Source organism: Cervus canadensis, chromosome 17 (genome assembly GCF_019320065.1).
Source record: "Cervus canadensis isolate Bull #8, Minnesota chromosome 17, ASM1932006v1, whole genome shotgun sequence".
NCBI classification, from domain to species: Eukaryota; Metazoa; Chordata; class Mammalia; order Artiodactyla; family Cervidae; genus Cervus; species Cervus canadensis.
In genome coordinates this window covers 11,818,385-11,832,251 of record NC_057402.1, presented here as the reverse complement: position 1 = coordinate 11,832,251, position 13,867 = coordinate 11,818,385, and the positions used below count along the sequence as shown (strand labels likewise).

Genomic DNA, 13,867 nt, shown 5'->3' with positions numbered 1-13,867 from the left:
GGGCACTAGGCCTTTCTTCTCTCTTGGCTGCCGGCATAACTCCTGCGAGCACCAGGGGGCCAGACTCGGGAGGAAGCCAACACCCTGGAAGGCAGAGAGGAGACAAAATCATCCAGGCCTTTGTTGTGGTTCAGGCACTCAGCCACTGGAGTAGTCTGGTCTGAAGCTTGTGGTCTGCAACCCCTGGACTCCGCTGCAGCAGAGAACACTTCTGCGGTGCTCTAGCATCTTCTGAGCACTGCCCGTGACAGAGCACTCCCTGCCACACATGGCGCCTGTCCCTCACTCTCCCAGGGCTGGTGCCTTTTCCTGTGGAAAAAGGCTGGACACTTCTGGACTTTTCCATCAGCCTCCCATCCAACGTTTTGTTCTGGTCTCTCCCAGGGATTCCTAGGTTGTTCCTGGCGATCTCCAGCCCCCTACTCAGCTTTGTCTCAACTCCCCCCACCTGGAGACTCCCACCTGGGTTTCTCTTCAGCCGTCTTTCCTCCTGTGTGGGGCCCATGCCTCATGCTACTCGGTTTTTCTCACTCACATCCCCACCTCCTGGCTTCCCTCTCGCCTCTCTGCCTCAGGCTTCTGGATGCAGCTGAGCTATAATGAGCCAAAATGCAATGTTCTACAACTGTATTGGGTTTCCCCTGGTGGTTCAGCTGGTAAAGAATCCACCTGCAATGCAAGAGACCTGGGTTTGATCCCTGAGTTGGGAAGTTGCCCTGGAGAAGGAAATGGCAGCCCACTCCAGTATTCTGGCCTGGAGAATTCCATGGACAGAGGAGTCTGGTGGGCTACAGTCCATGGGGCGTCAAAGAGTTGGACAGGACTGAGAGACTAATACACAACTGTATTAGGTTTTCCAGAGAAACAGAACCAACAGGAGATATACACACCTACCTCTCTGTCTACCTAGGTCTATAAAATAAGGAATTGATTCATGTGATTGTGATCTGCCGTCTGTAAGCTGGAGACCCAGGAAAAGTCAGTGGGGTGGTTCCAGCCCAAGCCTGGAGGTCTGAGAACCTGGGAGCTGATGATGTAAGTGTCCCAGTCCTGGAGGAGGCCAGTATCTGAGCCCCAACAGGCAGAGAGTAAATCCTCTCTCCACATTTTTGTTCTATTCAGGCCTTCAACGGATCGAATGATGCCACCACTCCAGGAGGGGCATCCGCCTTACTCAGTCTACAGGTACAGATGCTAAATGCTCTCCTAGGTGCACCAGGATAATGTTTAGCCAGACGTTCGGGCACCCCACGGCCCAGTCAAGTTGACAGAAAATCAGCCATCACAACTGACCCGTCTCTTTGTCTCCTTCCACCCCGAGCAGCGCCCGTGGAGTAAGGAAGCCGCTGGGGTCTGCAGGGATGAGCCTGTGTGCTGGCTGTCCTCACGTCCTCGGGGCTGCAGGTGCCACTCAGGCCGTTCCGGTGGTAAGAGGCCCGTGGAGGCGCACAGCCGGGGGTGACCACGTTGGGAATCTCAGCACCCGATACGCGGAGGGATGGGGCTCTCCACCCCATCAGGAAAGCCTACCCCCCTGGCAGGCCTGGAGCTGGGGATAAAGTGGGGCGGCAGCTGAGGACAGAGACCCTGATAAGAATGACAGACGCCCCTTCCCAACCAGTTTCTTCGCAAAGCTGCAGAGTCAGCCACAGATTTCATCCCCCAGGTTCTGTTCTCGGTGAATCAGCAGGTCAGCTGCCCTGACGGAGGCCCCGGGCTCTCTCTTTCCTGCCCGGCCTCCCCTCCCCTCCGTGACCTCTTTATTATAAATGGAGAGACCCCGCAGTGTGGCTAATATTCAAATCGTTGTTTTACTTTGTAACGGCATGTACCCCGGTCAGTAACGATATATTTGTGGGTTTATTTGCTTGGTATCTGTTCTCCCCACTAAACGGTAAATTTTTCAAGGTCAGGGTCCGTCCTTCCAACTTATGGTTAAAGGGCTGGAACGTGGGCCCACCTGCCCCCCTGTTGGGTGCATGGCCGTGGGCTGCATGCGCTTGTGCACGTGATCTCCTTCTCCTACCCACAGTGGCCCACAGAGTAGGATTGCCTGTCCCCATTTTACAGATGTGGAAACTGAGGTGATGAGAAGCCGGGGGGGGGTCCACCATCAGTGGTGATTCCCAGCTCATTTCACTCCACAGTCCAGCCTCCTTCACATGGGGGCACCGGAAACAGTTAAGAATCTCGGGGCAGAAATGATGGGAGATGCTGACAGCTTTTACCTAAATCAGGGTATATTGTGTTTGGCCCTGGGGTAGGAGGGACCCTGACTCTTTTTCTGAGTTTTCTTTTGGTAAATTCACTACACGACAGGACTGGACTGTCTTCCAGTGTCTAAACCACTCCAGGGAGGGGTTCCTACGCCTTCCAAGAAACACAACCCCAGCGCAGCGTGCCCAAGCAAGAGGCTGGGGATGGATGGTGACCCTAGGGGGAGAAAGAGGTGCCTCAGCTCACCGGAAGGGTCACAGAGGAGAGAAGATGAGGGACCTGGGGGTAGCTTATTTTGCCCGTGAGATTGAGCAGCAAGCTGGAGGGCGGCAGCCGTGAGAGGAGGCAAGGGCGCAAAGTGGCCGGGAGCCTGGGGACTGTGGGGACCGCGGCTGTACGACTGTCTTCAGCTGTCCCCAGAGCTGGCTCCAGATCCAGGAGATGGACGTGTCTATTATTTATGGGTTGAATCTGGCCAGAAAATTGGTGGCAAGGTGAGCAGGTCGAGGAGGCAGACACCTAGGGAGGCTGGGCTGTTCAAAGGCCAGAGATCCAGAGGAAGCGGGAGGTGGGGGGTGGGGGGCATCTGGGACGAGGTGGCCTGAGAGCAGGAAGTGAGGTAGGGTTTCAAAGGTGGAGCCTTTCTGGGGACAGGGGCGGGGTGGTGGAGTGGGAGGCAGGAATGGTGGAGCAGGCAGCTGGGGATGGTCCCGGCTGCTCCCCAGGCTGATGGCGGAGAGGCCAACAGCGAGGCTGAGCCGAGGCCCCAGGGTGTGACAGGAGGGACGGGGTGACAGTCACAAGGCTGAGGGTGGGACAGGCAGGTGGGGGAGCTGCAGGGATGCTGGGGTGCCACACAGGGGGGCGGCCTCACACCGCTCACTCTGACCCTTAGGTGTGGGAAGTGTTCCCGGGAGAGGCCTGCAGAGTCGGGGGAGGGCTGGGCCTCAGCCGAGGAGAAGGCCGGTGAAGAGGAGATGGTGGGAAGGAAGAGGCCATCGCAGAGGAAGGGCGGGGGACCGGGTCAGGGGATGGCCGTGGGAATCCAGGGGTGGAGCTGGATCATGGGAAGAGTCCAGGGGGCTGTGCAAGTGACTCGGCAGAGGGGAAACAGCAGGTCCAGGGGGACAGCTGACCCCCTCGCCACAAAGAACACAGTACTGGCAACCCCTTGTTTGGTGGTGGGAAGTTGGGACACTTGGGCCTCTCGGGGTGACCCACACCTGGACTGACCAGAGGGTGGGTGGATCTGTCCAGACGTGGAGAAATTACAAATGGTTGTAGTCCAGTCACAGAGGGTGGTGAGGTATTTGGTTCATCTGATGGAAGGTTCCAGAAATGGAGGACGTTTAAGGTAAGGGATTTCAGCAGGAGAGTGCAAAAGGCAAGAGCTGCCCACAGAGCCTCACAGCAGGCCTGCCAGGGGTATCGAGGAGCTTCTTCACCCGAGAACAGGAAGGCAATGCAGCATGACTCAAGGATTAAGAGGCAAAACGTGAGAAGTCCACACAGAGCTCAGACAGTGAACTACTGACACCCCATTTAAGGATGAGGACACACCGGCTGAGGTGGATGAGGTGGCACCCCAGTGATGGTCCCCACCAGACAAGCCCCCACTCTGGAACAATCCCCGTCCTCCCTTGGGATTTCTGGCCTTGGCTTCCTCAGTCTCTCACCAGCCAGCAGTGGTCACAAGCACGCTTGGACTAGCAGACTTTGTGGCTGCAGATGTCCACCCAAGTTTACAGACAGGTGACGCCCCCAAATCCGAGGCTCTGCAAGTTGTGAGGCTCACCCCAGGGCAGACCTCAGAGGAGGACGTCTTCACCCTGCCGCTGACACAAAGCCTCAGGGCCATGTCTGGGCTATTCAGCATGGTGAGCTCCGGGGGTTTTAGAGGCCAAATAAAAAGGGGCCAGAGTTGTGCAGATGAGGGACACACTGATGAGCCGTCGAGGCGAAGACAGAGATGAGGTCCGTGATGCCGGTGGTGTTCTCGCTATCAAGTGTAAGCTGCGTTTGGAGCTGGGACATTTCATGCAGGCTTAGTGGGGGATGGAGAGCAGACCCACAAAGTCACTGCCATCCTTTCTTTGCAGGGAGCATCCCTCAAACCTGGACAGATGAGCAAACGTGCAGACAAGGGTCTGGGAGGGTCCAGGGAACAGGATGGTCCCTTCTGGGGAATTCTTGTGTTCCTGGCATTCGGACAGATGACCAATACTTGTTGTTCAGTCATTAAGTCATGTCTGATGCTTTGCAATCCCACTGACTGCAGCACACCAGGCCTCCCTGTCCCTCACCATCTCCCAGAGTTTGCCCAAGTTCATGTCCAGTGAGTTGGTGATGCCATCCTCTGTCGCCCTCTTCTCTTGACCTCAATCTTTCCCAGCATTAGGGTCTTTTCCAATGAGCTGGCTGTTTGAATCAGGTGGCCAAAGTATTGGAGCTTAAGCTTCAGCATCAGTACTAGACCAGTACTAGAAATGACCAAAGGTCTCAATTCATCTGCTTTGGTCCTGTTACGTGGGGGATAGCAGGTTCTGGTAACAGGACAGGGACTTTCACAGGGTTCTCTACGGATTCGAAAATGAACTTTTGCTGCTGCTGAATGATTGCTGATACTTGGAGAAGGCAGCTGTGATTAGAAACAGGTTTTTTTTTTTTTTTTTATTTGGCTACGCAACTTGTGGGATTAGTTCCCTGACCAGGGCTTGAGCCCCAGTCCTTGGCAGTGAGTCCTAACCACTGGACCACCAGGAAAGTCCCAGAACTAAGAGTCTTTTAAGAACAGATGATGCTGAGCTGGCCTCCTCCTCTTCCATGAGGGATAGACCCCCGTTGGGCTGCATCTGAGTGTGACTGCCTCTCATGATGGACACATGGGGGTTGGCTGGGGCCCCTGACACCTCACCACTGCCACAGCCTCTGTCCTCTCTGCACTCATCTCTGCCCCAGCTGCTCCCTCAGGCTGTCTCCATGTATCCCACGTGGACTCCCACCCATCCCACCTGGCTTTTCTCTATCCTGCCACCAAACTGCTCTTGCCAAGCTCACTCACTCACCTTCTCCACGGTGCTGACCCAAATCATCTCTTGAGCCTGATTTTCCAAAAATCTCTGAGCAGCAGCCACCACTGAGTTAACTTTGGGAGAGGGGTGGAATTGATCCTTCATCTCAACCTTTAACTTGAAAAAGTAACACATGCAGGCAATTTAAAAATTCAACCAGTACAGAAAGTATACAATTAAGTTCCCCCCACCTGATTACAGTGCCTCTCGTGCAAATGTTCTCATAGGTTTTTGCAGACATTTTCTTGAATATGAAATTTATCATGTAGCTCCTTTTTCTCATCTTCTCCACAACTGGGGGTGTCCATATGCCCTGTTTTGTATTTGGCTTTTCACTTCATTCATTCTGAAGATCATATTCCACCCTTTTTGAACAGTCCCTCCTGCCCTTCTGAGAACCACACTGGTTTTCTACCTGGTAGGCAGCCCTTGGTCAGCAGCAACTCCCTCAAGCTGACCAGTAAAGGTGCGACTTCCTTGTTCATTCTTGGCCTTCTTTTAATTTCAACCGTCCCCCTACCTCACCCCGTCTACTCCCAAGGCTTTCACTGCCACCCAGTATGTGGTGGGCTATGGTCTATAGGGTCACAGAGACTGAAGCGACTTGTCATACATACATGCATGTTTGTGGACAACTCTCACTGGCACCTCCAGCTTGGCCCTTGCTTCTGAGTCCCCGGCTTATATGGAATCACCAAGTGAACACAATCAACATTCAATTCATGGTTTTTCCCCTTGACCTGACTCCTCCCACTCTCTCCCCATGCCCAAGCAACCCCCAAGTCCTGGAGATACTACTCCCTAACCATACTCCTCTCTGCTCTGTTGGCTATCCAAGCTCTCCCCTGGAGGCTGTGCCAGCCTCCTGCCTGGTTTCCTGATCCACACCTGCTCCTCAGTCCTGTGATGTGGAACATACAAATCTGATTACATTTATGTCCCTGTTGAAAACCCTGCAGCCCTTCCTGTTGCTTTGAGGATCAATTTCAAAATCCTCAGGCTGTCCTGGAAGGGCTGGCAAGATGGGCCCAAACCACCTCTCGGCCAACTCTGGCTTCCCCAGTGCTCAGCCCCGGAAACTGCTGGAAACCGGCTCCTCTTCGCCCTGGGACTCTTCCTTCACCTGACTTTGATTCCACCTGGAGGACTTCCCAGTCCTGGCACCAGTCAGAACCCCAGCCTTACCTCTGTAATCCTGCGTCTTTTTTTCCCTCGAGACCCTAACATTCTCACTGCTAGGACTGTGGCTGTCTTGTTTATTCCTGTCACCTCAGGGCCTGGCAGAGCCTGGCAGGTAGAAGATGCTCATTGGGTGAATGTTTGAAGACACAAGTGCCCCGCTTGTGCCTATCTGCACCCCCTGCACACTCTGGCCCCTTACCTGGGCACCATGCTTTCTGGTGTGCGGTACAATACCGTGGCTGAGAACTTGGGCTCTGGAGCCAGAATGCCTGAGGTTTGAACTCAGGCTTTGCCAACGAACTAGCTGTGTGACCTTGGACGAACCATTCAGTATCTCTGTGCTTTGGTTTTCTCATTTGTGGTGTTGTTCAGTCGCCAAGTCGTGTCCGCCTCTCTGCGACCCCATGGGCTGCAGCACACGAGGCTTCCTGGTCCTTCACTATCTCCTAATTTGCTCAAATTCATGTCTACTGAGTCGGTGATGCTACCCAACCACCTCATCCTCTCTTGCTCTCTTCTCCTAGGCACTAATAATAGTATGTGATTCACAGAGGATTAAATAAAACAATTCCTAAGTCACTGATTACAGGAAAAAAACAATCAAGTGCTCTGCAGTGAATCCAGTGTTTCTCCTCCCTTTCATCCCCGGCCCGAGGTGAGCCAGCTGTCCCCTCAGTCCCTCTGTACTCCTCCAGTGTCTCTCCAGCTACTTTAAGGCCTCTGAGAATAGGTATCCTCTCTGCTGTCTGCTGCTCCACAGTCCCCTGGGAAAAGCGGACTCAACACTTACTGCACTGAACAGAGGTTAAGGCTAACAGTGGCTAGGGAAGCTGGCCTCGACTCACTTTTTCAGGGGAATCTACAAGAACACAAGTGAAAGCTGACTTATTCGATTTCCTGTTTTAGAATTTGAAGAAGCTCACCTCCAGAAACTTTAGGTTTTATCTTGATACCCCACAGTTAAACCTAAGATGGTTATAAAACATTGTGAGAACTGCCATAGTGAGGAACAAAGGGTGAAATGCTAGGATGGAACTTATTAGTGAAATGAATAAAAGTTTTAAATAGTGATTTAACAAAATGCAAATTGGAAAGCTTTCTATTTTACATGTTTTCTTTTTTTTTTTCCAGAAAACTAGGCTCTAGATCATGACATCATTCCCCTTTCAAACTGAAAAGTACTAATTAATGCTTGGAGTTTGAATCGAAGCCAGGTGTCTGACACTTGGAGGCCTGTGAACCTTGGGATGTATCTGTGTCTCTCACCACAGCCCTTCCAGGCGCTGACTCATTCCAGGTGTTGGGTTCATGTGTTTTGAAAGCTGAAGTCCCTGTGGCGGCCCCTGCGCAAGTTACTTTTGTTTAAAGTGTAAAGTGAAATCTCTCAGGAATGCCCCCAGTGACATCACAGGAAATTTTGAACTTGAATCAAATGAGAAGATGGTTATTTCCAAGAAATCCATTAATACTTAACAAGTCTCTGAATACCTGAAGGCCAAGAGACAGAGGAGAAGTCCATCTAGAAGACCTCCCACTTTCTACCCTGCTGGTGGGGACAAAATCGCTTCTGTAACTGAGGACTGTGTGCTACCTGCTAAAACAGACTGTATCCAACTCAGCGGGTTCTATCCAAGCCATTTATTTGAAACGCCAACTATATGTAGGATAAAGTCAGTGTTACATGCTTGTCAGTAACAGTAGAAAAATAGAACCAGTGAAAACCTCTGTACAACCGTAATGGTACTCAAAAGAGAAATGGATCGATCGTTTTACAATGCTTCCCACAGACGAGTTCAAGTTCGGAGGTACCTAAATAAAAATACTATGTATTTCTTTAAAAAACACTATGTACAGTCGAAGCGTAAACAAGTTTTACAAAGTACTGGTTATGCAGGTTGTAGAAAACACTTGCATAGGACATGAAATCAGTTTTAAGAAAAATTTCTGAGCCTTTAGCATTGAAGGCACTTGACTTTATACCAGTAACAGCACAACCACAAGAAATGCAGTGTTGTAGAAGACACCACCTCTCTCAAGTGCAGACGTGGTGCATAAACAGCAAGTGGAGTTCAGGAATCTCTGTCTCAGCCACCCCACCTAAGGGCAAGGTTCCGTCCCACCTGCCCATCGAACCCACACACACAGTCATGTGCAGGTACACCATGAAGCTTCCAGAGCTCCTCTCAGCTCTTGAGACAGAACCCACGTAAACACTCAAACACAAGAGGTTATTTTCAAGATACACACTTGCGAGTCATCTTTCTACAGAAATGGCCACAGCATTATAGTATTCAGAATATGGAAGATTGAGACTCATGGTCTGAGGGTTTTCTAGAGGAAAAAAAAAAAAATCAAAAGACTTGCCAATACAACAATTACATAACAGCTATTGCAATCAATAGGACAAAGAGACAACTTAACATTTCATAGAACATTGTTTACACAATAGTGTTAATGGAAAAATAGCACAATACCCTTTAGTGTGTGACGGTAACTCTTTTAGTAAGGTTATCTGTAATGAGGTTTGAAAGCAAACTCCTTAGTAGACAAAGTAAACTACTGCAGAACGGGGAGTAGCACCCATCACTGCTGCTTTAATAGTAACTTTCAACAGTAAGTTAAAGGTCAACCAAATAATTAAAAAGTCAAACATTTCCCTTTGAGTTCAGTCCTAAGATAAAAACATAAATGCTTTAGAATTGTGAACAGGTATCTTACAAGTGTTTCACGAAACTTATTTTCCCTAAAAGGCAGATTTAAACATGAAAATACATATTTTGCCGAGTTGTTACTGAGACCTCTAGAGACCGACACACGGCGGGGTCAGCTTTGTACCCTCTGCTGAGACTGCACGTGCTGTTTTCCATCCATCAATGGACAAGCGCTATCCACTGCTACTCAAGTTTGAAGAACAAATCCAAAGAAAACCCAATGAAGAACAGGTTTTTTTTTTTTTTTTTAAGGAGGCATAAACAAGAATTAGGTAAAGTTTCATAGAGAGTTCAATAATAACAAAAAAGAACTCAAATAAAAAGAAGTCATTTAAAATCCTTAAAATCTACCTGGTTACCGAAATGTCAGGAGAGCTTAGGTCTAGGGATGTGCCTAGAAAAAGCTACAGGGGCGCTGAGAAAGCTTATGCATGGTACGTGGACAATTCAAACGACTCTTTTTTCAGGAATATGTTTTGCCTTTCTTGCTATCTTTTCCCCTTAGGAGTCATACCTATGACTCTGAACTGAAATTATTAATCAAAATCATAGAATTAAAACAAAAATGTAAGAACAAAACCAACAGCATCTTGAAGAAACGCGGATCCTCTGCTTCCGCTCCAGGGTCTAGCTGGCATTCGCCAACCTCAACATGGTGGGCCCCAAAAGTGGCGATTGTCTAACGGCCTGATTGTCCATGGCCTCAAGAGGAGATCTGGTGTGTTGAGATTTGGTTCTCAGGAAGTTTCTACACCGAGTAAAACGCTAGGCCCTACGGCCTAAGTTTTATATTATACATGTTTTCTCAGAGCAATCTTACTCAGACTTCACATTTATCTTGGTACAGCACTGAAAGATTTTAATGCTTACGAAGCATTAAAAAAGATTGAAGAGATGGGGTCAAAAGCCAGAGGCACATAGCTATTCAACCTACCCTACTGACCATATTTCACGAGACACATTAAAAATCCATTAACCCTACCATAACCCACGTCTGTTCACCCTCTGCAAGTCACAGCAGTCCACAGGCCCACAGCACGTTTCTCTCTATACACAGTTCAGCCAGGTATGCTGCCAAATTATTAAAAACAAACTTCATAAATTAAATAAAACTACTAACAGTGGGTCACTTCTTTTATATTTTGGGGACATGAAAGAATATTTAATAGATTTTCAGAAATATGCCATGTGGGGCGTCAATAGCTCTTATGTCTTTAAAAAAAACAAACACATAAAAACAGGTTGGAGATCAGAAAGACTTCCCCACCAACTATATCTACTCACTCTTACTTGCAGTACCAGCACAGCACAGCAGTCTGAATTCAGAAGAGAAATTTAAAACTGTATCAAAAGAATTCATGTCAACACATGTACATAACACACCTTAAGGAATGTGATGGAATGAATATTTTTTGTTTCTGAGGAGAGACAGACCGAGATTAGTTTCAAAAGACACCATCATCTTATTACAAAAGGTCAAACCTCCTAAAAATGAGAACAGAGTCCTAAAGTTTTCCGTCTCTTAAAAAAAAAAGGAACCTCAGAGGTGATGATATGCAGCTGATCTCATAGCAGCCTGGTGCTGACTCTGGGAGACCCAGGGCTTGGTGTGCAGCGTGGCCAACATTGACGGATGCACGGGCAGCAGCTAACTAGTCAGGCAGCGGAGCGAGAGGCAGCGGTTTGCCGGTGTAGACAGATCAACTGACGTGTTCCCAGTTTTGAGACTATCTACTGTTAGGATTTTTTAAAATGTCAGATTATTCCTGAGTGTATATCCACAGGGTAAAGTAGGAAGAGACTGTAAGAGAAACTACAGTTTCGGGAAAAATCAGAGTTGTTGACATCCAATAGAAACCTATTTACTTAAAAGTGCATGTAATTCATTTATATGATAGCTTGTAAAGGCTCCCTAGCCCTGCATAGTTTTAGAGTGAGTGTGAGTGATTCAGAGTTGTATATATGTATATATACATACACAGAGAGGAGGCTCCCGAACATCCTTCAAGCGAGGGAGTGCTCAGAAAGTCTCTTTTCTTCTAAGTGCTACGGCTGGGTGTTATGTGTAAAAATACAAAGTGAATGCTCAAATAATGTTGAAGTGATTTAAAAACTCAAATGCTAATATATTTACATTGGAGAGTAAGAAAACAACAGTCCTTAGCTCACACATTGCCCTTCTAAGGGAAAGGATCTTAAAAGATCCCATGTGCTCAGTGGTTCAGTAAAATCCCAAACCAGCGTCCCCAGTGGAGTTCAAGTAGGACATGTAGTGTTTCACTGGAAAAAAAAAATGGTTTTTCTTTTTTGGTGACAAAGCATTATGCATTATACAATAACTTTTTAAAGGACACCAAAATTCTGACACACTTTGAAAAACACTTAAAACATCTACTTACAAACACCAATGACATCCATAAAACTGAAGCCCTTTTGTTTTTTTTCTTCCCCACCAGAGAGCAGGACAACTGAAGGCAGCAAGCAGTCACTCCCCCCTCAGCTGCTGAGTTGATGCTCAGAAGCAGTGATCCCGTAGTGCAAGCTTAAGTTACTAATTCCACTGCTTTAGGATTCCAAGAAAGCTGATCTCTTTCAAACCTCATCTAGTGAAACTCTAATCCACATGACCAGAACCTGCAGTGATTCTAACAAGAGTCTGCACTGTGGATGAAACAACAAGCTTTTGCCTGGACGCAGAAGGCTTTTCTCCTTGTTCTTTCCTGAACCAGGAAAACTTCAGGATTCCTGATTGGGCTCCTGCTGGAGGAATGAAGATCAGCTTCCAGGACTTATTTAAATAGGATGACATGAGATTTACGAAGACTGAGCAGGAAGGTTTCTGAACTGAAACAACTACGGAAAAGAGAGGAGCATTTTGATGTGCTGTTCTTTGGAATTTCTATAATTAAAAAATAAACACAGAACTATTTCATAAGAAAATACATCTTAGTGTGCAATCCGATGCACGTGGAAATAGGTAGATGAAAGGTAAAATGCAAAAAAGTATGAAAATACAGTTCTTTAAATGTGGCAATAAAGTTTAACATACTGATATAAAACCAATACAGATAAAACAAAGGTACAAGTGCAAAAAAATTCCATTGTTTGTAAAGAGGGAAAAAAAAAAGTGCCAGCTTGCTTGTTCTTAAAAATGCTTTCCCACCCAATTGTTCAAACACAAAACAGACAGATGCAGCATTCAAAATAACCCTCTTAGCATGCCATGTCTAATAAACATGTATATACAAAAACTAGAATAAAATAATGTGAAACTGAGTTATCAGCTGGCATCAATAAACTGGTCTCTAAGTTGTTGGGTTACATCATAAAATGGGATGTTTCACATCTCAGGCACGGACAACTTGGAGGTTGCTCTCAGAGGGCAGACTTTTTGTAGAGGAAGTCTGGCTTGCTTGGGGACCTCCTTCCTCTGCTGATTGAATCTTCCCTTTCCAAATCTGTATTTCGCTGAGCTACATGGCCCAGGGACTCATCTGCCAGTCTTCTGCCAGATCTCTCTTCTGGAGCTTCAGAGCTACATGCAGAATGTGAAGGTCTGTTAGGAGTCAGCCCAAAAGTCAAGTCAGTCTCCATTGCTGCTCGCCCCCTGACATGGGCTGAACCACTGCCGGCATTTTCTGGGGCTGCCAAGGGAAAATCTGGCCGCTGGGGAGGCTGCTCAACAACGTCAAGGTGTATCGGCTCACTCTTCTGTCTGTGTGGATGCCCGTCGGGGGGAAGTGGATATTCTCTCCTAGTTTCTTCCTGCTTTTTAGGCGAGGTCTGGCCTGGTAGGTAGGCTGACTTTAAGCCACTTGGTGATGCCTTATTGTGGCTATACAAATCGGGACCAAGATATCCACCTTGTGAAGGGGAGGGGGTACGTCTGCCAGGGGCAGGAGTGGATGGTCTGCAAGCAGCATTTGAGAAGTCATAGAAATCCGGATATTCCTGCTGATTTTCTCGAGCATCTGTTTTTTGCTCTAGTGTGTGTTTCTTTCGAGACGTGTGTGTATGCCTCTGTGAAATACACGATAGATGCTGGGGAGGCCCTGGTCCTACTTCAGAAACTGCCTGGCTTAATTCTGTGTCCACAGCAAGTTCTGGAAGCCTCCTGTCCTTGAGTGACAGCGTGGACACACCCATGGCAATATCTGGCATTAGATCGTTTAGCACAGGTTGTGTGCACTGCAAACAGAAACAAAACAGGGGGAAGGTTAAAAAGGCCTGTGACTCCCTCTTTTTCAAATGATGTTCACTGATTTTATTTACTCATTATAAAAACACATGCTTAATTTTAAGAATAATAAAAATCTAGAAAACTATAAAAACCCCCACAAAACCCCAAACCTTCCCTACTGAGATAACCACTATTATTAACATTTTGAAGCAGTTCTCTTACCTTTTTAATTTTGCACATATACTAATTTTCATAAAATTTAGTGCAATATAATACTGTCACTAAATTTTCTTTGAGATTTCTATTTAAATTACTGCATACTATTCCACTGTATTGATGAGGCATGACTGCTTAACTATTCTTCCACTGTGAGAACTTAAGGCAGTTTCCAATTTTTCATTATTATAATCAGGACTCCATGGAACATACAGATAAATTACCTTCAAAGGGAGTTTTATTTAATTATAAAGTAGTAGAATTTTTGTAACTGTGGCACTGAGGCCCAG

The 13,867-nt window shown here is 47.5% G+C and overlaps 1 protein-coding gene across 2 annotated transcripts in view; it reads right to left on the bottom strand.

Moving 5' to 3' along the window:
* Positions 1-8,093: 8,093 nt before the first annotated feature.
* The window catches only part of BTBD7 (BTB domain containing 7), a 90,599-nt gene continuing 84,825 nt past the window's right edge, over positions 8,094-13,867 (bottom strand). For both annotated transcript variants that reach the window (XM_043489450.1, XM_043489451.1), the window contains exon 11: positions 8,094-13,369. In XM_043489450.1, the coding sequence (XP_043345385.1) occupies positions 12,557-13,369 (813 nt within the window). In that variant the 3' untranslated portion in view covers positions 8,094-12,556. The remainder of the gene's footprint in view (positions 13,370-13,867) is intronic.